We start from the raw sequence: 25,095 nt of genomic DNA, 5'->3' as shown, positions 1-25,095 counted from the left end.
CTATCGAAACTAAAGGTTGATCACGTTTTTCGTGACCTTTACCACGTAAAACTATTCAAATTCCGATTTGGTAAATTTACAATTTACAAAACTCTCACATAATTGTTCCAATCAAATTAAAATCATATTTTGGAAATTATACCAGAACAACTGTACCAGTAAAAAAAATGAGAGTACTTTTTGCAAAAATAACAAATGAACCGACGAAAATTAAGACGAAACACGATTCCGAATAAAATTTCTACATTTTTCAAAAGAATTTAAAAAACTATTACTCCCTGAAACGAACTCCACCTAAAACTACGCTATCTAAATAAAATTAAAGTTTCAAGAAATTGAGCATGTCAGCAACCTGTACTTAAAAATTACCATTCGTACTTTACTGACCATACTGTGAACAGGAAAAAATTGAGTATTTTTAATTCCATATATAACAAACCGAGCATGCCAGATGGTGTCAGTCTGTGTAAAACAAGCCTCCGATTCCAAGTAAAATTTTCATGAGCACATCCTTGTTTTACAAGTTTATTGATTTGTGAATTTTGTGTCTGAAATCTCAGCGATGCACACGTTTCATAAAATATCTAAGCTCGAAAGAAATCAAAAATCAACACGAAACACTAGCTGTTAAAATTACTATACTGGACATTCTGGAAAATTCATGAATTTTCCAGAATGACCATTATAGATAAACTTGACAGCCAGTGTTTCGTGTTGATTTCTTTCGAGCTTAGATAATTTATGAAACGAGTGCATGGCTGCGATTTCAAACACAAATTTCACAAACCTGTAAACTTTTAAGACATAAACTTGCGATGGAAAAATGAATGTCTACGGTTAAACTACCGACAGATTAACCGACATGAAATGATAAAAACTTCAAAAATTTTTTAAAACATACAATAGCATAAGAATCAGATCTTGGAACCGAATTAACTGAAGCTTTAGAAAAGTTAAAAAACAACTGCCTGCACTAACAGTTACACGCGATACAAAACATGCATTGCATAACAAACTTACCGACAGAAAAAGAGATAAGGCAGAAGAAAATTTTTTTCTAAAAAAACTTCCAACATTTGTCTTGATTTTCTCTTGGATACAATTTTTTCAAGGAAAATATGCCAGAGAGTAAGACAATTCAAAATCAAATAAAAATCGAAACAAAACTGACAACGCAGTAAAAAAGCCGAAAAATCTTGAGCAGACATACGTTGCGCCGGAAAAAAAAGATTTTGTTTAAACTAAAATGATTATAAGTCCCCCTCAAAAGTTTCAATTGCAGCCTTATTGCTCTGGAACGACTCAAAAAGAGGTCTCTTAGCCGATATATGAACTACGGAAACATTTTAAGCCGCACAAAAAGAAAAGATGAAATCGAAAACTAGAACTGTTAACTGAGATATAAAGTTAAACTTTTACGACCCATCCGAACTGAAACACATGGAAGCATAAAAATAAATTTAGCCCTCAAACCTTTGCAATATAAGTTGCCAAAATAAGTCAAAACCGTTTAATCGATAAAAAACGAAATAAAACAATGGAACTTATTTTAAAAAAGACTTGGTAAATTTATACACTAGAGAAATTTCAGTTATAGTATAAACTGTTTATTATTCAAACTGAAACCCATGCTTTGAAAAAACAGCCGATAAAAACCATACATAATAAAAATGATATTCAGCCTCCGGAAAAAGAACCAATGAAAACTAAGACGAAAACCTCGAATCCGAAGAAAAATCATACCTTTTTTTTCAAAAAATTATTTGCGAAAAATATTATTGCCTGAAAGGGACGCCACCTGATTAAAACATAAATTATAATAGTTTTATCTAAACTTTTTAAATTTTTTGACTGGAGGCGCATCAACAGGATATTCAAACTGACACAACAATAAATCTTTTATATTGCTCCAGTTTTTGTGTAAAGAAAGTAAAACCACTACAACACCCGAATACAGCAGAAAAATGAAGCTAAAAAACGAACAGTTGAAAAGGAATCAAGAACGCAAGAAAACTGAAAAAATATTGATTTGTTCTTAGAAAAACCTCAAACTTTGTAGCATTCGCCCGGAACGTACATGATGACGCACAGTAAAACTTAACCCTCTAGCAATTGGCTAGTGTCAATATTGAGTTTTACGTGCTTTTAACCGTCTCCACCAAAATCAATTCAAAAAGGTCTTTCATAAGATCGGGTTAACGAACGCGTTACGGTCTTAAAGGCTATCGGCCGAATAATGCAAACTAACTAGTTACACGGAAAATCAGTGAACTCGTGGCTGGGTGTCAGTATCCCCAGGCCACGCGGTCATCCTAAAAACGGGGCTATACATCGTTATTACATTGCTTATGTTTTTGTTCAGTAGAGAAAAATAACTAACCATTGGAAACGGATCGACCCTTTACTACCTCCTAGCTCCTGATATCCTGAAAATGAAATAAGGTGTTTATTAAAATAAATTCCGGACATTCGGAGAGCTAAAATTGTTCTAAAATGCAGTTTTACAGTCCAACGATAGACCCTTCCAAAATCTCGGTCTTCATTGAAGAAGCGTCTTCTACGTCAACAAGGTTGCTTTTCTCAATCCCAGCCTTCTCAAAACGAATTGTTAAATAGGCTCGGTAACTATTGTAGCTACACAACCATTACATCCCGAAAGGCTTCTTTTTCCTTCGCAATCAATCGATCTAACTCGATCTTTTCTGCCATTTTCTAGACTGTTGTCCAAAATTGAGGTTCTGATTTCCGCGGTTTTCAAATCTGGCAAAAACATTTGATTGTTAAGTGTCAGGCACTTTTTGAACTTCAACGAAAAAAAAATTATGGCCTTAAAGCTCTTTGAATTTTAGCATAATTCAAGACTTTTCCTGGAACAAAAACGAACAAAAATCACCAAGACATCTTTAAGAGTAATCACTACAATCATGACTTTTAACAAAAAATGGATTGTAGGACTTGGGCGAAGATTCCTGTTATACTATCATATTCATTTTTCAACCTAAGTCCTACAATCCATTTTTTTGTTAAAAGTCATGATTGTAGTGACTACGTTTGTGATCAAAGTTTCCTAATTAAACAGGCGAAGATTCCTGTTATACTATCATATTCAACCTGTTTAATTAGGAAACTTTGATCACAAACGGATAAAAAAAGTAAAAAAGCATTTTTAGCTACGCATTCTTAATGACAGAATTTTTCCACAAAAGCAAAGCGGCACTTCACAAACAAGAAAAAAATGGCAAAAGGTAAATTGAAGAAAAAAGAAACTCAGTGTAGAAAGAAAATGAACTTATAAAAAATTGGAGGTTTTCATCTCAACCCATCGACCACCAGATTATGAACAGCTCGCCTCTGCCGCTACGCCACCCGTCTTGCTGCTTTACTTCATTAACACATCTTCACAAAAAATAACCAAACGAGAAAGCGGAAAAAAGGAGCTTTTAAATGCACAAGACAAAGTTTTTGCATATAAAAATATGGAATTAATCAAACTAAAGGGAACCACACAAACTTCGCGTGTAATAAAATCGAAGGATCAAGTAAACATCCTCCCTCCCCTCCCCCCCCCCCCCCCCCCCTCAGACAGACCAATTTAAGATCTTCCACGCCAGCATTTAATTCGCATTAACTTTGCTAAGCACTGCATGTAAAATGCATGATTCTGATTGGCTGAAAATTCCCAACTTAGAACCAAGTTAAGATACTCACCCCCAAGCCGTTTGGGGGAAGGGAAGGAGGGGGGTTGGTGTTAACTTGGTTAATTACCCATATTTAAACACTCGCAAAAATTGGTTGACAGTATTGCACTACGCTATATATAACCACATCGACCTCAAAAACTGTCCGAAAAAATCAAATATTATATTATGAAAAGAATAAACAACCTCCGGATACATGAAGCAGTAAATTTAGGTTCTTTGAGCCAATACTATAGAAACCAAAACATTAAGTGGACAATAAAAGCATGGCATGTTTTTAAAAAAGCTTACTTGAATTACAGCACAAGATCCACTTATGCAAAAAAAGATCGAATAAAAACAAATCATTTACATCGACAAAGAGAAACTTTTTTTATTTCACTTGCTATCAGCAACTCTTAGCGAAATTGGGTGCAAAACTTCTTTTCCACAAAGCAATTACGTCAACAAAAAGACGTTTTTAATTTTTCTGAACATGCTGCTGCTGATGATAATGCTGATCGCCAAGTAAAACAAAGATGGCCCTTTGCTGTGCAAGTAGCACAGAATGTTCCGACCTGATTGAATAAAAAGAGCCAGAAATAAGAAAAGCATTTTGTAATTTGAAAACTTTTCCTCAAAGTTTTCTGTTATGTTTTTATCGCGAGAAGGTCATTGAAATAGATGAACAAATACACGAATTGCTCATTAATAGCTATTCTAGCGCTTAAAGTCTAGTAGAAATAAATTTGCAGGGCAGCCTCTTATTCCTGTCGAAACTCTTGCCTAATTAAACTGAAAAACGAGAAAAATTCGGACCAGTTTTTGTCGATAATGAGATAATTTTCTTAATTTTTTACAAAACCAATCAAGGCCAATAGGGCTTTAATATGTAACAACACTTGACTCCTTACGAGTTTTTCTTCGGGTAGTCAAAATTGGCTCGAAAAAAATCGACGTTAATTCCTTGATCCTTTTAAATCTTCGCGATTGGCCATAACAATGACGAAAAATTATTTGCATATTGAGTTAGTCTTGTCATTGCTTCAAGTATTCACATTGAATTACGGTAATAGCATATTGGAGTTAATTCAGCGTGATTCGGATTTCTAAGCAAAAAATATTTTAACATTGTCTCAGTGTCGAGAAAAATTGGTCAAAATGTTTCAATTTTTCAGATAGTTAACCAATAGGCTAGTGAATAAAATAGAATGACTTGTCACTCTGCAAAGAACAAATGAATAGGCACTTCCAATTTTTTGAGTTTTTAAACATTATTATCTACATTATGAAGACACCATTTCGATTGTAACAACTTCTGATTCTTGTACAGCATCCACATAATCTTGTTAGGTCGGAATTTGTATTATCCCAAAAACACCTTTAATCACAAAAACAAAAATAGCAACTCATTTGCGTTAGCACTGCAGAAAATCAAACACGACATCTATACGAATTTTTTTAAAAACTTTGTCGTGTTTCAAAGCTGATTGTCTTCGTTTGGAGACACTTACAAAAGAATCTAAGCATAACGAACAAGTTGACAATTTACGTTTAGTGAAGCTCGACTACAAAAAGAGAACAACGCTATAGAACTTCTCGTGGTGAAACCACATGAAAAGCATTCACACTCAACCTTCCATTCCAACCCCAATCAAGTTCTTCTATCTCCCCGGCAGAGATCTGAAGGATCATCAGCCTCCGACCACAAGGAAATAGAGCAGCCGTGACCATGTGGGGTATCGCCAGCGTTTCTCAACACGAGGGTCGTGCTTTCGATGTCTCTTCATGGTCTTCATGATCCAGGGTCGTGCGTTCGAATCCCACTTCGGTCATAGTTGAAGGAGTCCCAGTGTCATTTGCCTCCTCATGGTGGGACTGGCAGCGGTAAAATGGATGAAAGCTCTCCGTTACGGTTGGTCCTGCATTGAGTAGGACCGGGACAAAAAATACCCAGGGATATCAGAGTCGACATTCTCAGTAAATCTTCATAATCAAGTCCTTTTCAGGCTCACACACCCTTCAAGATGTTATGACTCAGCCTTAACATCTCAACCGTGAACAACCTAAAAGCTTCATCTTTTTGGAAACGTAGTAAGTAAATACTAGAGGCTAGCAAAATAACTGTAAAGAACCGATGCCATATAAACCGGAACCTTTTGAGCCGACTAAATAGAAAAAATGAAAACAAAAAAACTATACTAAAATTGGAGTTGGTAAATTTACAACCAACAAAGACAAAAAGCAGCTCTATAAAGTGCAATAAGAAAAAATAGAAATAACCCTGGAATTGGCAAAAATAATTCGGCTAAGTCTGGAGATTCGAACCTGCGACCTAGAGATTAGGAGTCCCACAAGCTAACCACTCAGCCACGGAAGCTAAATAGCTACCAAATACTAGCCAGAAACAAAACAGCTCAGCAATTTCCAATGCTACAGTCAAATTTCCAAATAAGTGAACACTTTTACTGAGCTTTTATTTGCGAGTTAACTTAGAAAAAAAGAAGTTTCGTAAAAATACACTCAGCCTATTCGCTAGTGTAAATAGAATGGGCATTTAAAATTCAGACATGCTCAAAATTTATCTGTCGGTCGACGAAGGTACGAAAATGGAGATCTTGTCATCAGCGGTGGATTTTGGAGGGGGGGCGGACGCCCCCCCCCCCTTTCAGGGATTCGCCCCCTGCCAACCCAAAGGGCCCCCTCTTTGGTACTTTTAAAGAAATCCAATTTTGGCCGACGGAACCTAAAATTTTTCTAAAGGCGCCTTGGGCGCCAATATATAATAACTTTGAGGGGGAGCGCGCGCCAAAAAAAAGCGATTTTTTTGTCAAAGTTTTCCAAAAAATACCCAAAAATGGTTTTTTTCAAAAATTTGCCTGCGGCGCAGAAAATTTGGCCAAAGCAGGGGCTTTTTACTGCTTTAGGAGAGCTCGGAAAATCTATTTGGTCGACCTAAAAAAAAGTTCGTCAAAATTTTTGAAAATTTTTCAAAAATCCGCCCCGCCCCCCTCGAGAAAATCCTAGATCCGCCCCCTGCTTGTCATCCTGTAAACAAAGTTATTTACGGGAAAAAATTATTGCCCGGTTGCAATAACAAATGACTTATTGTAACACTCACAAATTCGAGTTCATTCCTTGCAGCAAAACTGCCATTGACTTTTAAGACAGGTTCCAACAAAATGTTTACTGTTTTTTTTCGAGTAATCTCGTATGAATTGAAAGATAAAGATCGGAGAAATCTTCACATTGGCAGAAAGTTTGACTGAGAAATAAAAACCAATCTGTAATTCAGCACTTTTAACCAACGCATGAATTTCTCAGCAAAACAAACAAAATATATAGATTCATCGCAAAATAAAAATGACCCGTAAAAATCTTTTTTAAGTTTTGACATATATAGTTTTTATCTTTACAAGATTTTTTTATAAAATTAAATGCAAATGAAATATCTGTATCTGAGCTTGCTGTCTTCAAGGTAACAATCTATTCATTTCAATCGTTCAATTTCGGTTCGATTGAGATCCATTTGAATATGGTGTTGTTGATTCATTTGCATCTACCATCAAAACGTGTTTGAGGGTATGAGAAAAGGCAAACATATAAAGATAGCATCAGATGAAGGCAACTGTCACCGTTGCTAACCAGAGAACTTCAACCATAACTACTTTTTGATGAATTATTTTGAAAATAAAATACTCACTGACTTTATCCAAAAACTTTATCATACAAACGTAGAATAACGTTATTATCTTTTACTTTTCAATGAAAGCAACCGCCAAATATATTACAATCATTGACTTATATCTCAATCCTGAAAAATCCCGATTTTTGTCAAAGCTAACCGAGATAATTTTGAAAAAACTGGACACAACGACGCATAAATTAATGTACCAAATGTCACGCATTTAGTTAAGAAGATTAATACCTTGTTTTTAGGTTTCCGAAGTTACACATCATTCATGCATATGAGACTATATGTCTCCAAATTTTTTTTTAGAAGTTCTCTAGTTACAAAGATTGATACAGTTGAAATAAATAGCGAGTGAACAAAAACAAAACAAGACGCATTTAACGTTCAATCATTTTGTAGTTAAACCATGTATAATCAACATTTTTGCCTGAAGAAGATTTTTTAAACCAAACTCTCCGTGTAAGAGTGTCTCAAAGTTGATCTGGTTAAAGCAGAAAAAAATGACTTTTTTCTTTAACAGATGCTCGAAATACTCTGCAACTCCTACTAAGCAACTGCAAGTAATCAAATGTAACCAAATTTACTCAACACAATAGTAAATACAATTCAAGTTGCGCGACATGACATTGAAAAATCCAAACTCGCAACTTTTCAAACACGAAAAATTGTATGATTCGAATTCGAAATGGACAAATAAGGAATTATTTCAATGCGAATTATATCGAAACAACGACAATGGAGTAGCAAGAAAGAGCAATTGATGCAAAGGATGTTAGTTAGTACAGTAGTCTCGATGAAGACGGTCCAATCTACTGCATTTTTTCAGCCCATGTTATGTCATGTTAACTTTTCTACCTCAAAGTACTTACAACACTAGTTATCACAGGTTAGAGTACAAGAAACGAAAGCAGAAATAGGCAAATAAATAATAGACGAATGTTGATAATGCTTCTAAAGCAGAAGTTTCTTTCGGCTGATTTTTCGCTCTCCTCCAATCACTTCACACGTCCTTGGCTCGAAGCTGTTCAACTGATGTTCGAAGAAATCCGAAGTGAAATTTGTAAATCATCTTTGCAGCTATATTCCACAGTATTTTAAATTGTACGCTACATCTGATATATTGTGATCCTTTACTTGTACCGATACTAATTTTTCAAGGGTTTTTTATGCTCTGGGCATTTTTAATTTTTACTAGGGTTTGATGCTGGGGTGGGTGTTGAACTGTAGGTTGCACTTTTTGCCTGATTGAACAAATTCTGAACTGAGATTGATTCGCGACTGATTTCGTCAGCTGACATCATCGAGGCGTTTGTGTACGAGCAGTCGGCACTGTCTATTCGTTCGACGCTCGTGTTCGAAGCGACAACTTCTTGACCTTGGGAACGTGTGGCGTTCACATTTGAGGTCAAGTTCAAGTTCATATTTGAAGGCACCGAAACTGATGAGTGAAGGGAAGTGAACTGTTGTGCGTTTTCTGGGTTGCACGACTGCTCGTTCAACATGCTTGAACTGCTGGCTGACGCCGGACAACCATCAACTACAGAGGTGTCTTCGCTTTTAGGTAATGATGTCAACCCGCTATTCAGCGAGAGAGGTGCGTTCATAACCGCTGATTGTAGGGCGACCTCGGACGCCATTAGACCAGCAGATGATAATGTTTCAAGGTTGGTGGATATCACTGAGTGTCCTTGAGCTTGAGAGTTTGGGTGATTCGTACTAGTTTTATGATTGCCGCTGAGACTGCTATTACTCTGTGGCAAGTCACCATGAGCACCGATGGCAGGAGGCTCACTGCTTGATTGAGGAGTTTGAGGCAGTAGCGCGAAGTAAGCAGCTTCGCCGTTAGCTAGAAGGGGTTCCGGTGCGGCACAGTTAGACTGAGCCAGGGTATAAAGAGTAGAATCCGTGAGCTGGTTTTCAGGGCGGTCGCTTTTAGTGACCATTGCTCCTCGCGTTTTCCGCGTGTAGGTATTAGATGTTCCGCTGTTAGGGAAATCACCCAAAGATAGGGGGAGGTTAAGAGCGCCTAAGGGCGATGACATGGATGTCGGGATCTGATGTTGGTGGACTTGATGTCTAGGTGGAATCCTTTGATTCTGATATTGCTGGTTGAAAAAGGCAGCGTTCTGTTGGTGCTGCTGCATCATGAGTTGATGACTTGTTACTGGCACGTTGGATATCAGCATGTTGTTTTGCTTATCCATTTGCACGTTAACCCCGTAACTCGAGGTTGGGATGATTGGATTGCCACTTTCGCCATTGCTGCCGAACACTACACCCGGCATTATTGCTGCATTTTGGGAGGAGGAGTTTAGCTTGTTTGTCTGCTGTTGTTGGTTCATTACTAAGGGTGAGTTGGCACTGCGATGGTAATTTGTCTGGCCAGGGTTGCTGTTGCTGGAATTGTTGGCTGGGTGCACATACCCACGATTGAAGTGTGGACCTCTGTTCTTCCGGTTTCCCCCATAGTTCCCACCACTCCCGTTTGGAAGGTTCATTAAGGTGTTGTTATGGGAACCCATTTGTTGTTGATATCCTCCGTGAAGAAGACCTACAAACATTGGGGCTTACACAAGAGAACAAGCGAGCTCTGGTAAATTGTTTATTCTTGTTCTGACCGTTGAAAATGGGGAGGAAATTTGTCTTCGGTTGTACTTTTTTTTTGCGCAAAATCAGGTTTTGGAAGCTTCAATCAGCGCTTCCTTGCCAATAAAAATTTTTCTGTTAAAAAAAAACTAGAAACGTTTTTTGATTGTTTTAATATATTTTTCTAAAAAAAACTAATGATCGGAATTATACCTAATTCACTGACTGTCTACAAGTTGATTAGTTCTCTAATCGCAACACGCACAAAAAAAAAGAATTTTATTTGAAAAAAAGTTTTAACACTTTTTTATGAATTGTCGGAACATTCTAAGCTACTTGCACAGATGATTGAGCAAAACATGTTCTCCGATTTTCAGTATATTTAAACATAGCCAACAGAAAGTTGAAAAATAGTCAATGAAGGCAACTAAACCTCTTTTTTTTAACTTTCGATTTTCAAAAAAAAATTATGATTGACACATTTTTGATGAACTAGGTTAACGCATTTTGCAGACACTAGATCAATAAATAATTTTTTTTTCGATGGGAAAATTTAAATTTAAATTCCACTTTCAATTTAAATTCCACTTTCAAAACTAGAACTGAAATTTAAATTCCTCTATTAAAACTAGAAGTCGATCACTTTTTGTTCCGACTTTCGATACGAAAGTAACGGAACATTTGTGCTCGGGGTGGGTTTTTTTTTCTTCAGACAAATTTCGACTTTTTAACTAGCCATTTTTGACGGAATTTTTTTATATCATTCAAAAGGTATTGTTGTCCTGAGCTTAAATTTGAAAAGATATTTTACCTGTGATCATTTTTCGTAAAGTTATCAGGGTTTAAAGATTGCCATTTTGACCAATTTGGGACAATTAACGCGCAATATAATTCGCGCTATTAACGCGTAAGCGGAGATTTAATCCGTCTTATAAGTCGTTCCAAATTGGTTGAACGAAGCTTGTTTGCCATAATTGATTTGTTACAAGGAACGAAATCTATCTTTTTGTACTTTATATGGCGTGTGGGGGGATGGTTTTCTTTAAAAAATTTCAAATTTTAGAAAAAAATTTCATTTTATTTTATTTCATTTAATTTTTTGATGTATTACTAATGCTCAATAAATCTTAAAAGGCAGTCGGAACATTCAGGGCTTCGCCCTGATACGAGCAGTCTTGTTCTTTTTTCGTGACGTTTACGATTTTGCTGCTGTTCTACAGTGGAGTTTGCGTTCCTTTTAACAAAGGAAATTAACAGAAGTTAAAAAAAATCTAAAGTCAAACGACGAAAAGTAAACTTTAGCCTGAACAAATTTTAAGACTTTTACTTTAAAAATTTTTCACGACCTTGGATAAGAGTCTGAAATACGTTCATCGTAAAAACATCCAAGCTTTATCATTCAAATTAAATTTTTATCCGCGTATAGATTTACTTTTCATGCTAGAAAAAAGAATAAAAATTTCCCATTGACATCTCACAAGTAAATGTAAAAGAAACCAAGGATAGCCTGGAACTAAAACAATTTCGACAAAGAGCCGGAGCTGAGCTTCGCACCACTTGCAATCCAAAATTTATAGGAAGAGTGCACCATGACTCTAAACAATTAGGAAACAGAACTTACAATTGAACTGTTACAACTGAAGAAGAAATGGAAATTAAGAAAAAATGTTGGTGTTTTTTTTCTTTCGTGTTTGAATTAATTGAAGTTCTTCAAAGAGGTCATAGTAGGGTTGACTTTGGGCATTCAATAAGGTGAAATTCAGCCGAAATTTGTTGTCATAAAACATTTAAAAAAATTTCATAATACACCCAAATAACATCCACCGTAGCTAAACAAGTGGCGTATGGAAAAAAAGACTACAATTAGGAAACTAAACCGACATAGCTTAAGTCGACAACCATGAAGCCGAAAAATGATCAAAAGAAAAACTATCACTCTATAAATATAATTACAATGGTTTGAGTTCGAGATACATCATGAGTAGTATTAGTACCCGGTATTCAAAAATAAATTTTCTTGAAACTGAGCATGCCAGCAGCATCATAAGTGATTCAACTGATTTTGTTAAACTATTTGTAAACCCAAAAAAAGTATATTTTCCTATTTTATAACTCTTGCTTATCGCAAGCGTAACGCAGAGGTGAATCAGAGCTTTGCAACAATTGCGATACAGAAATGAATGACTATCACTTCTAGCAGATGAAGCGACACATCGAACAAAAAAAAACAAGTTTTTTTCTCAAAAAACTTTAAAAATTACAAAATTTTGGAAAAAAATCAAATGCACTTTACAGAATAGTCAAAGCGAAGCTTCATTTTACTCGCAATACCACACATACCTAGCATGATAAATTAACAGACAGAAACTGAGATAAAACCGCAAAAAAAATCTACCAAAAATTTTCGTTAATTTGTCTCAAATTTTTCTCGACTAAAATTCCTTTCCAGAAAATGCGCCAATAAGTAAAACAATTTAATGTGATAGAAGCACCGAAATAAATTTTCCAAAGCCGAGAATTCTAGAGCAGACACACGTAGAGCCAAAAAAAACTTTTTGCTCTTCGAACGATTCAAAAAAAGGCTTCTAAGCTATTAATTTATGAGCCAAAACCTATTAAGCCCAAAATAAACAAAGAAAGAAATTCCAACTAACCGAAAGATAAAATATAACCAACATTAATAAGGTCGGAAAGGAGCGTAAAAATTGTGTTTCCCTTGATACGACCTAAAATTAGATCACTAAGCCAATGAAAAATAGGCCAAAACAATTTGGGTCGAATCAAGTGTTTAAGCGAAACAAAAAAAGGAAATACGAAGTAAAGGTTAGTAAAATTACGAATTGCAGCAGTAAGCAGAGTCGAAGCGGAGCTTCGCACCACTTGCGATACAATTCAATCCTAAAAAAATATGATTCGAAAGCAAACGAAAAAAAATTGAAAAAACTGCTTCTTTCGATTGAAATTTTCATCTAAGATTTGCTAGCGTAATTGTTCAGAAAAGCAAAGAATATCTGAAAAAACTTTTCTCAGTTTAAAGTACGTCGTGGCCAGTAAAGTAAATAAGATTCACAAAATTGGGTTTCTCAATTGAACACTAAGCCTGAGAATTGGCACGGTAATTTTCAAGTAGATTAAAAAAAACTTCCAAAAAATGGCCAAACTTTCAAAACTTTCACTAGTTTGAAAGCCATAACTTTTTTCTAGAAGAAAGTAGGTGTAGCAAGTTTAAAAAATAAGCCTCCAATAACCTGTTATGCCGATTAAACCTATGATATCAAACTTGGCAGGATAGTTATCGGGAACCGTCCAAAAAACAGTCAACAAATCAGAAAGTTGACATTCCCAAAATTCTTAAATTTTGCTGTAAATGCAATTGAACTCAAAAACCCAGGTATGGGAGGGTAGTTTTCAAGAAGCGTCGAAAAATCAAAACTTTTAGTTTTATGAGAGCCATAAATTTTCTGTTGAAAAAGTTTGGCCATAGTCGCGTATTCAAGGGAGCTTCATACAACCTGTTTTTTGAATTGAAAAAATCATAAAATTTAGAAAAAAACGCCAAAAATCAAAACATTGTCTTTTCTGAAGACGATATTTTTTTGTGTGAAAAAAATGGTTAGTAGCTGCTAATGCAAGGGAGCTTCCCACTATTCGTTTTCTTCATTGAACCCACAACCTCAAGTTTAGGAGGTTAGTTTTCGAAAAAAGTTAAAACAAATTTAAAAACGTTCAAAAAAATCAAAACTTGACATTTACGTGTGCGATAATTCTAGGTGTAGAAAAAATTTGGGGGTACCAGACTCTGAAGGCAAGTTTTTCAGAACCAATTTACTCATTGAAACCAAAATCTCAGATTTGGTATTTAAGTTTTTGCTAATACGAAAAAAAAAATCAAAAATATCGGTCAAATATTTTCAATAATTTTAACGCAATAGGAGACCGGGGAGTATGCAGGCACACAAGAATGAAGGCGGTTCATCTATGAATAACCTTTTTTGAGAATCGGTAGAAGGGTTTTTGATCAAAAACTGAAAATTTTTCAAAAAGTTATATAGTTCTCCAAAGCGTCTAAAAATGAAAAAAACCAATCCAATACAATACACTTTCAAAAAACTTGTTTTTATCAACCAAGAAATCTGAGCGGCAAACATGCCAGGCAAGAAATTAGAAATTTAAATTAGAAACTGAACAAAACTTACGAAGCGGAAAAAAGGCCGAAATTTTTGAGCAGAGATCAGTTGAGCCGAAAAAAATGGTTTTGTTAAAAATTTTATGAAGTTTCATGTCCACCCTGAAAATAACCTGTAAATTAGTACCCACTTTGTAGTTAAATTTGAATTTTCAAGAGATCGAGCATGTCAGCATCATAAAAGATTAAACTGACTTTGTTAAACTAAATAATAACCCAAAAAAATCTCATTTTGCGCAGCAAAAAAAAACGATTCCGAGATGTGGCAATAAGCCGATAAAAAATAAGCTGACTAATAACTGGCGATAGTTTTTTTTGAACACAGAATATTTCCCCTTTGAAAAAAAAATCCAGTCAAATTCGAACCCAGGACCTTTGCCGTCCCAGGCGTACTTATTAACTCCAGGCTGAGTGGACCGAGAACGCAAAGAATTTGAATTAAATTTGGAACAAGGTACAAGTGATTCTGTTCAACAAGTTGTTAACCCGAAAAAAAACTGTATTTCAGCTAATCTCAAACGTAAAAAAAGGTCAAAGATCAAAAGGGTCATAACTTTTTATTAGGGCGTAACAATAGTGCGTAACCGTTGAAGCAGGGAAGCTTTTCACATTTCATTCCACCCATTGAAACTAAATTCTCAGATTCAGGAGGAAAGTTTTCGATAAAAGTCAAAAAGTTTCAAAAAAATAGTCAAAAATCGAAAATTTGAGTTTTCCGAGGGTTATGCCTTTTTATGTAACAAAATTGGGCGCAACCGATTATACGAAGAATTTTTTCACAACTTGTTCTACCCAGTGAAACCAAAATCTTAGATTCGGGAGGATAGATTTCGAGAAAAGAAAAAAAATCAAAAAAATCGAGAAATTGAAATTTCCGAGGGCTACAACTTTTTATGTAATAAAATTGAGCGCAACTAATTATACGAGGAGTTTTTTCACAACTTTTTCCACCCATTGAAACAAAATCTTCGTTTCGGTAGGGTAGTTTACGAAAAAAAAAATGAAGTGTGAAAAAACGGTCAAAAATCGAAACTTTGACTTCTGAGGTCCATAACTTTTTGAGCGAAAAATTTCGGCATAGCTCTTTATTTAGGGAAGCTTCCTACAATCTATTCTACCCATTGAACCCAAAATCTCAGCTTTGGGTGAGCGGTTTTCGAGAAAACGTAGAAAAACCAAAAATATGGAATAAACTCCCCCTCCCCCCCCCCCACTTTTCGAAGTCTGTGTGAAGTAAGTTAAGTTAAAAAAGGAGAAACGAGGGAATTATGCAGGCACACAGGGGAGTAGGCAGACTTCCCTTTGTTACCATTTTTTTTGGTAGAGCAGTTTCTGAGAACAACTAAATTTTTGAAAAAAGTTTTAAAAAATTTCCAAAGCTTCTCAAGAAAATAATTTCAAAAATAAATAAAATTTCCCGATCCCCTACATTTTCATATTGCCTATCAAACAGGAATTGAATCTATGGACTTTCCGTGGAACCCCAGTAAATTAAACTTAGATTATTTATCGACTTAAGAAGGAACCTCCCATGGCTCAGTGTGTTGCGGAAGAATGCAAAAACGCCTTTGATTGGCATGAATTTCTCTAGTTTTTTTTGTCAAGCTCTCCATCAGAGAGCGCAGTTACTGCTCGGTCTCTGAAAAAAAAACATATGTTTGGGATGGTAAAAGAAACAATACTGAAACTCCTCCTATTATGAGTTTATAGGCAAGCTTGCACTAAGTCACACAGTGCAACCAGTCGGTTTACAAACAGTCAGATCAATTCAGTCAAATCGGTAAAAAGGTTTGTGACAAAAAACTAAAAGTTTTTCAAAAATGATAAAACTTTCCAAAGGGTCTCAAAAAAAGAAAAAAAAAACCAACCCTGAAATTTGAAATTCAAATAAGCAATTGAACAAAAGTTACCAAGCGGAAACAAGGCCGACAATTTTTGAGCGGAGAGCAGTTGAGCCGAAAAAAAACGGGTTTTGTTAAAAACTTTATGAAGTTTCATGTCCACACTGAAGCTAACCTGTAGTAACTAGTACCCACCCAGCAGTTAAATTTGAATTTTCTCATGAAATTGAGCAAGTCAGCATCATAAAAAATTAAACTGACTTTGTTAAACTAAATAATAACCCAAAAAAATCTCATATTGCGCAGCAAAAAAAAAACGATTCCGAGATGTGGCAAGAAAGCAGATAAAAAATAAGCTGACTAATAATTGGCGATAGTTTTTTCTTAACACAGAATATTTCCCCTTTGAAAAAAAAAATCCAGTCAAATTCGAACCCAGGACCTTTGCCGTCCCAGGCGTACTTATTAACTCCAGGCTGGGTGGACCGAAAACGCAAAGAATTTGAACTAAATTTGGAACAAGGTACAAGTGATTCTGTTCAACAAGTTAATAACCCGAAAAAAAAACTATTTCAGCTATTCTCAAACATAAAAAAGGTCAAAGATCAAAATGGTCATAACTTTTTATTAGGGCGTAATAATAGGGCGTAACTGTTTAAGCAGGGAAGCTTTTCACATTTCATTCCACCCATTGAAACTAAATTCTCCGATTCAGGAGGATAGTTTTCGAGAAAAGTCAAAAAGTTTCAAAAAATAGTCAAAAATCGAAAATTTGTGTTTTCCGAGGGTTATGCCTTTTTATGTAACAAAATTGGGCGCAACCGATTATACGAAGAATTTTTTCACAACTTGTTCTACCCAGTGAAACCAAAATCTCAGATTCGGGAGGATAGATTTCGAGAAAAGTAAAAAAAAATCAAAAACTCAAAAAAAATCGAGAATTTGAAATTTCCGAGGGCTATAACTTTTTATGTAACAAAATTGAGCGCAAATAATTATACGAGGAAATTTTCACAAATTTTTCTACCTATTGAAACCAAAATCTTCGTTTCGGTAGGGTAGTTTACGAAAAAAAAAATGAAGTGTGAAAAAACGGTCAAAAATCGAAACTTTGACTTCTGAGGGCCATAACTTTTTGAGCAAAAAATTTCGGCATAGCTCTTTAATTAGGGAAGCTTCCTACAATCTATTCTACCCATTGAACCCAAAATCTCAGCTTTGGGTGAGCGGTTTTCGAGAAAACGTAGAAAAACCAAAAATATGGAATAAACTCACCCTCCCCCCCCCCCCCCGGAAGAATGCAAAAACGCCTTTGATTGGCATGAATTTCTCTAGTTTTTTTTGTCAAGCTCTCCATCAGAGAGCGCAGTTACTGCTCGGTCTCTGAAAAAAAAACATATGTTTGGGATGGTAAAAGAAACAATACTGAAACTCCTCCTATTATGAGTTTATAGGCAAGCTTGCACTAAGTCACACAGTGCAACCAGTCGGTTTACAAACAGTCAGATCAATTCAGTCAAATCGGTAAAAAGGTTTGTGACAAAAAACTAAAGTTTTTCAAAAATGATAAAACTTTCCAAAGGGTCTCAAAAAAAGAAAAAAAAAACCAACCCTGAAATTTGAAATTCAAATAAGCAATTGAACAAAAGTTACCAAGCGGAAACAAGGCCGACAATTTTTGAGCGGAGAGCAGTTGAGCCGAAAAAAAACGGGTTTTGTTAAAAACTTTATGAAGTTTCATGTCCACACTGAAGCTAACCTGTAGTAACTAGTACCCACCCAGTAGTTAAATTTGAATTTTCTCATGAAATTGAGCAAGTCAGCATCATAAAAAATTAAACTGACTTTGTTAAACTAAATAATAACCCAAAAAAATCTCATATTGCGCAGCAAAAAAAAATAAAAAATAAGCTGACTAATAATTGGCGACAGTTTTCTTTGAACACAGAATATTTCCCCTTTGAAAAAAAAAATCCAGTCAAATTCGAACCCAGGACCTTTGCCGTCCCAGGCGTACTTATTAACTCCAGGCTGAGTGGACCGCGAACGCAAAGAATTTGAATTAAATTTGGAACAAGGTACAAGTGATTCTGTTCATCAAGTTGTTAACCCGAAAAAAAAACTGTATTTCAGCTAATCTCAAACGTAAAAAAGGTCAAAGATCAAAAGGGTCATAACTTTTTATTAGGGCGTAACAATAGGGCGTAACCGTTCAAGCAGGGAAGCTTTTCACATTTCATTCCACCCATTGAAACTAAATTCTCAGATTCAGGAGGATAGTTTTCGAGAAAAGTCAAAAAGGTTCAAAAAATAGTCGAAAATCGAAAATTTTGTTTTCCGAGGGTTATGCCTTTTTATGTAACAAAATTGGGCGCAACCGATTATACGAAGAATTTTTTCACAACTTGTTCTACCCAGTGAAACCAAAATCTTAGATTCGGGAGGATAGATTTCGAGAAAAGTATTTAAAAAATCAAAAACTCAAGAAAAATCGAGAATTTGAAATTTCCGAGGGCTATATCTTTTTATGTAACAAAATTGAGCGCAACTAATTATACGAGGAATTTTTTGACAAATTTTTCTACCCATTGAAACCAAAATCTTCGTTTCGGTAGGGTAGTTTTCGAAAAAAAAATGAAGAGTGAAAATACGGTCAAAAATCGAAACTTTGAATTCTGAGGGCCATAACTTTTTGAGCAAAAAATTTGGGAAAGCTCTTTAATTAGGGAAGCTTCCTATAATCTATTCTACCCATTGAACCCAAAATCTCAGCTTTGGGCGAGCGGTTTTCGAGAAAAAGTAGAAAAACCAAAAATATGGGTTAAACTTTTTCCCTAAATAAAGACTACATTTTCATATTGCCTGTTTTTATGAAACAGGAATTGAATCTATGGACTTTCCGTGGAACACCAGTAAATTAAACTTAGATTATTTATCGACTTGAGAAGGAACCTCCCATGGCTCATTGTGTTGCGGAAGAATGCAAAAACGCCTTTGATTGGCATGAATTTTTCTAGTTTTTTTTTGTCAAGCTCTCCATCAGAGAGCGCAGTTACTGCTCGGTCTCTGAAAAAAAAACATATGTTTGGCATGGTAAAAGAAACAATACTGAAACTCCTCCTATTATGAGTTTATAGGCAAGCTTGCACTAAGTCACACAGTGCAACCAGTCGGTTTACAAACAGTCAGATCAATTCAGTCAAATCGGTAAAAAGGTTTGTGACAAAAAACTAAAAGTTTTTCAAAAATGATAAAACTTTCCAAAGGGTCTCAAAAAAAGAAAAAAACCCAACCCTGAAATTTGAAATTCAAATTAGCAATTGAACAAAAGTTACCAAGCGGAAACAAGGCCGACAATTTTTGAGCAGAGAGCAGTTGAGCCGAAAAAAAACGCGTTTCGTTAAAAACTTTGTTAAGTTTCATGTCCACACTGAAGCTAACCGGTAGTAACTAGTACCCACCCAGTAGTTAAATTTGAATTTTCTCATGAAATTGAGCATGTCAGCATCATAAAAGATTCAACGACTTTGTTAAACTAGTTAAAAACCCGAAAAAACTCTATATTCCGATTTGATACCGCTTGCTAATCGCAAGCGTAATCAAACACTTAAAGCAAATTTTAAAAGAAAAAACAAAAAACTCGCGCAGCAAAAAATGATTCCGAGATGTGGCAACTAAGCCGACAAAAGATAAACTAACTAATAATTGGCGACAATTTTATTCGTAACAGAATATTTCCCGTTTGAAAAAAAAAAGATCCTGGTCATATTCGAACCCAGGACCTTTGCCGTCCCAAACGTATTTGTTACCTCCAGGCTAAATGGGCCGAGAACGCAAAGAATTTGAATTAATTATGAAAACAAGGTACTGCTAGAGATGAGTCCAGAAGTCAACTAGAGATGAGTCCTGTGAACAAAGTTATTCGCGTGAAAACTCTAGTGTCAGATTTGAATACCCTTGCTTATCTCAAGGGTAATAATAATAGTAAAAAAGGTGTAATCGACAACATTAGCCCGCTGACTCACAATTACAGGAGAAAACCAAAAACTCCAATCCGCCAGTTTTTCTCGAGATAGAGTAGGCTTTTTGAAAATTTTGTAATATCGTTCGAACACGACTGAACGGTCTTTAATATGATATATCACTCGGCCCATTCATATGATTATTTGCGGTACCTGATTTTGTGTAGAAAAAAAATATATATATAAAAACTTAAACACCCGAAGAAATTCCTCTCCACTTTTATTTGTAGGAACAACAACAAATTCTGTAATTATTGCATAAAAATTACCTTGTCGCCTGGACCAGTTTTGGTTTTGACGATTTCTATTGTAATATCTCTCCTGGTTCTGATGCGGAGGTTTGTTCTCCATTGAGAAGTTACCCTGGCTATTATTATTATTGCTCAAGTATCTGGGCATTGGCTGCTGGCCCGTTACCATATTGGGACCACTTTGCCCTGCCGAGATAGCTTGTCGTTTTTCATCCCGGTTTCTGTAGATCCCGTTCAGCTCCGAGGTTCGTTTGTTCACCACGCTATTTATTGGGTTTATGCTAGTCATTGTGACCGCGACACTAGGGTGAATCTGGGAGTTCTCATTTGACCCGTAACTGTAGCTGCTCGACTGTTCGGCTCCATTCCCTGAGTTTTCCGAATCACTGGCAGTCGATTGCGCACTACTTGAAGACTTCGAGGCACCTTCGGTTACGCTGCTGCTGTAATAAAAATCGAAACTTCTAGAAAGTTCTCGAACAATTCTACGGATGAAAAGAAATGATTAAATTAGCAATTCATACCCGTTGGCTGAGGTAGAAAGAGCTGTATAAGCGCTTGGCGCATTGATAGCAGCTATGTTGGGATGCGGCAGCAGAGTTCCCGGGTGGTGCAAAAAGAAGGGGTGGAACGGGAGCATTCCCCTCGGCGGAGCTAAGGAGTGGGGCATGGCACCGTTAGGCATCATGCTTTGGGACACAATATGATGATGTGCATTCTGCATATTTGGTGTGGTTTGTGCAAAAAAGTAGGGGTTGTAGTTGTTGTCGTAGTTTGTGAAGTAGGGCGCGAAGGGGGGTGCTTCGTCTTCGGGAACACAGCCTTTCCACTTGTCGTTGATCCATCTCCGGTAATCTTGCGTCTCCTCGTTTATCTCGATGATTTTACTCAAGAAACTGTTCACTTGTGTTCCTAAAATAAAACAAAAATCTCTGTAAGATGCTGAATACCATTGAAACTTTTCAACAGCTGTAGTCATTGCAAATTTTCAAGTAAAAAAAAAGGAAAATATACGAAGTCAAGGTTAGTATAACTACAAAGTGTAAATGAAAACATAAAAAAAACTACAAAAAAAAGCTGCATACAACAAAAAAATTTAAGATGTGATAACTAAGCCGACAAAACATAAGCAGACAAACAATAAGCCGGCTACTTTTTTGAAAAGAAATATTTCCCGTTTGAAAAAAAAACAAGTGCTGGTCAGATTCAAACCCAGGACCTTTGACGTCGCAGGCGTATTCGTTACCTCCAGACCAAGTGTGCCGGGGACGCTTCGAACCTGAATTCATTACGAAAAAAGATACCAAATGATTTTAATAGACAAGCCCGACAAAACAAAAGTCTATATTTCGATTTGACAACGCTTGCTAACTGCAAGCGTAAAAACACGAAAATCAAGTTAAGTCTCTGTGTCTTACGAATCTTTTACAATGGCCACCTTCTTAGTTCATGAACTATCCCAGCTAGAGACATTTGGGTTAAAAGATTTATTTTTTCTATTCAACTGGAAATCTGCAAAATAAAATCCAACTTCGAATCTAAATTCAATTACGTTTTTCGCGACTGTTACATTTATGCTGTTCGATAGTGCAGATTTTTCCTTTGAAATTGAATTTGAAGTGAACTCAAACAGAAATCAAAAAATCAAAAAAGTCAAATTTGGCGTAAACGATTTTTTAAGACTTACCTGAAAAAAACCAAACGACCTTAAAAAGCAAAAGCGTCTTCACCGCGATCATTGACACTCTAAAAACTGAAATTAAGAGGCTATTTTGTAGTTAATTTTTGCACCAGGGCCTAGAAAAAGGTTCCAGAGCACTTTTCAGTTTTAAAAACAATTTTAAACTTCCTTTTTACCTGTCAGTGAAGTGACAGCTCTGCTCAATGTCCAGTAAGCATACTCGAACGCATCCTTCACAATCTGAGCAGCCCACGATACCCTCCCGATATCATTTTCCTTGTCCAGGGGATCCTCAATCGACAGAAATGGGGCATCCTGTCGTTCCTTCCTAGGCACGTAAGACCCACCGTCCGCGACCCTGATTCCCGCCCTGAGATAATTCATATTTTTCCCATACAGCTCAAAAAACTCAATCAGCAAGACCCCATAATTCACATCCGCACTTTTGCAACCTTCAGCTCGCGGATGTAGTTGCAGAAAACTGACGACCATCAGAATTAAACTGTACGAACTTAGACCACCTTGGTAGACTTCGTTCAAATCCCGTTGAAGAAGAAATTGCTTCAAAACCAAAACCAAATGCGGCAAAGGTGGAAATTTCCGGATGTATTCACTTACCAATCTCGCGCTGTTTACCGCGTTAACTATATTAACACTGATATCGACCCTCACATTTGTAATTCGGTCGGTCAACTTAATTATCGGAACCACCGCGTGTGGCAAAACTTTGGCCCCATTTTCACTGCATACATTATCTGCTTTCAATTGTCGCTCAAGTAAAGATAACCACTTGGCTATATCCTGAGCACTTACTTGATTCACCATTATACTCAAATCAATGTCACTTGTTGGTAAATATAGTCCCGATTTATAACTTCCGTATACCTCCACAATACCCAACGGCCAGACTTTGTTAACCGCATTTCGAACCCGTTTAACTACCTCGCTACGCATTGTGCATTCCGCTTCCGTCGGACAAATCCAGTTGAAAAAGTCGTGAATCTCGTCATGTAGCCCGACAACCGTCGCCGGGTACGTTTTGCCATCTTGAATCCAAGGAGTCTTGGTGAAAACTCTTTCCTCTTTTGCCGCCGGTGATATTCTGAACATCCCTTGTTGGCCTCGATCTATTGATTTATTCGTTGAACCACTTTCACTCAATATTTGTGACACGGTCAAATTTCCGTTCATAAGGTCCAGGTTACCTCTGTAATCGCGATGCGATGGTTTGTTTTTCATCATCAGATCTAGATCGTCCTTGACCATTCCTTGAGTAAAAGACCTAGACGGTCCGATTCCGTTGGCAGCTTTAGACCCGCTATAGCTGCTGTTGTTCGAGCTGTGGTTCTTGCTTGAAACCCGTTTTGCTTTTGGCGCGTTTTCATGGGACATGAAGTCTTCGGATACTAAACTCTCACTTTTATCAGTCCTGTCACTTTTGCTGCCCAAAGTCAATAGAACGTTATCGGAGGCGAAAGCGGAATTGTTTCCAGTGAAGGACGAATCAGCGTTTTCTTCCTCGTCATGTTCGTTCAAACTCGATTGTGATTGGTCCAAATTCGCAGCCTCGTTCTCATTGGATGAGTTCTGAGCCTGGTGGTGAGGACTAAGCATAGTGTTGTGCACGGCAGATAGAACCGGCGCGCTGGACACGTTTTTGATTGAGGGTCCAGCCTTGCTGTTGTGGAATATTTCACTCCATACTAGCGTCGCTGGACTGACCTCTCCCGAACACGCAAAAAGGTCCATAACAAACTGCAATAAAAATAACAACGAGATTATTTATCAGTTAACTTCAATATAAATAGAAAAATGGTATTGCTCAAAAATGAAAGGGCTAGATAATGCTTAACATAGACACTACACTGTAATACTAACACCAACTAAAACAAGATTTTTGAAAGTACAACAGTTCTTAGAGACGTTAAAAGAAATGACTCAAATTGCTCACTAAATTAAGTATTGACGACACAATTTAATTTCTTTCAAAATAGCATGCAGTTATTGTGCAAGTAACACGTAGAAAACTTGAAGAACAAAATTGTTTGCTAGAAATTGAAAATTTAAACAATCCCAATTCTCAGAAAAATTAACCCAATTCTCAGAAATATTGCTTCAATCTACCACTAAAAATGCTTTTTGTCAGCAAGGCAGACACCTTGTGCGTAAAAGAAGTAAAATATATAGTAGTAAAATTGCTACATGTGAACACCGGAAAAAATTACTTGGTGATATTGCAGACTACCAACAAGTTTCAATTTTTAAATTTTCCGAATATCCAATAAACCAAATCACACAAAGAGGCAAAGCTGAGTTTTCCACCATTTGCGAAACTTTCAATTTGATGAAAACTCCCAATTCCAAAAGCATAATTCAAAGAACTTCACTTAGTTACAGAGGAGCTAAGCTCTTTAATTAACTTAGACAAAATTCCTTAATCCCGAAAGTTTTTGATCAAAATTCCGATTCAGATGTTCAACGCCTTGTCCACGGAATTCATGATTTAGCAAGAAAGAGCTGATCAAATTTGTTTTTTGCTGACATATTTCAACTAAAAGCAAAGATAGTGCCAGAAAATAACAGATGTGAAGAGCCTGCAAGTTTAAAATTGTTTAAAAAATTGTATCCGGTTTTCGAAGCCTCTTCGGCGTTTTGAAAACCACACCAGGGCTTGTTTGCTGGTTACTGCCGAATATGCTGTTATGTGTCTACTGACCATTTAGCCCCAATCAGTTCTACTGATATTAGAGGCTTCAAGAGATGGGACACAGTTAGTACACACAATAACCGTAAAGTGAACAAACTCAACTTTTGTTTCTGAAATCGAATAGGAGTGCCTACGACTAGCGAGTTTCAGAAATTTTGGGGTAGATGAATTTAAAATTTGTTAAATTCAATTTGGTTTTTTACCGATAACGATTGATCAATCATTTTAAATATTGATCCAGAGAGGTCGGACCTTATGTCATTAACCTGTCTAGACAATGTCATAAATCAAAATTTAACAAATATCTTTTTCACTGTCTTTGAAGATCTCAAATTTCGTATTTCATTTGATGAAACTGGCATTGCTTTGTAACCCACATGGGTTCGTTAACTGTCCACTCACTGTCTGTGGTGCTCCATGTGAAAGTTTTTGTTATATGCATATTTACCA

General features: G+C 36.3%; 2 protein-coding genes across 2 annotated transcripts in view; both read right to left on the bottom strand.

The window, feature by feature from the left end:
- LOC134839270 (radial spoke head protein 4 homolog A-like) overlaps positions 1-25,095 on the bottom strand; it is a 437,773-nt gene that overhangs the window by 401,830 nt on the left and 10,848 nt on the right. The window lies entirely within an intron of this gene.
- Positions 7,611-23,689, bottom strand: LOC134839343 (poly(A) RNA polymerase gld-4-like). The gene is made up of 4 exons (XM_063854855.1): positions 22,115-23,689; positions 20,782-21,169; positions 20,276-20,700; positions 7,611-9,922 (listed from the first exon to the last, which is right to left on the bottom strand). Exons 1-4 carry the CDS (start codon positions 23,685-23,687, stop codon positions 8,553-8,555), a joined length of 3,756 nt encoding a protein of 1,251 aa, XP_063710925.1. The 5' UTR covers positions 23,688-23,689; the 3' UTR covers positions 7,611-8,552.

The sequence above is a fragment of the Symsagittifera roscoffensis genome, chromosome 2, assembly GCF_963678635.1.
Source record: "Symsagittifera roscoffensis chromosome 2, txSymRosc1.1, whole genome shotgun sequence".
In the NCBI taxonomy this organism is placed as follows: domain Eukaryota; kingdom Metazoa; phylum Xenacoelomorpha; order Acoela; family Convolutidae; genus Symsagittifera; species Symsagittifera roscoffensis.
This window is presented reverse-complemented; position numbering and strand designations above follow the sequence as displayed.

Coding starts and splice junctions, on each gene's coding strand:
- LOC134839343 (XM_063854855.1), bottom strand. CDS start 23,687: ATGGACCTTTTTGCGTGTTCGGGAGAGGTCAGTCCAGCGACGCTAGTA. Junction 21,170..22,114: donor AGCTGTCACTTCACTGACAG/GTAAAAAGGAAG, acceptor GTTTTATTTTAG/GAACACAAGTGAACAGTTTC. Junction 20,701..20,781: donor CTTTCTACCTCAGCCAACGG/GTATGAATTGCT, acceptor TTTTTATTACAG/CAGCAGCGTAACCGAAGGTG.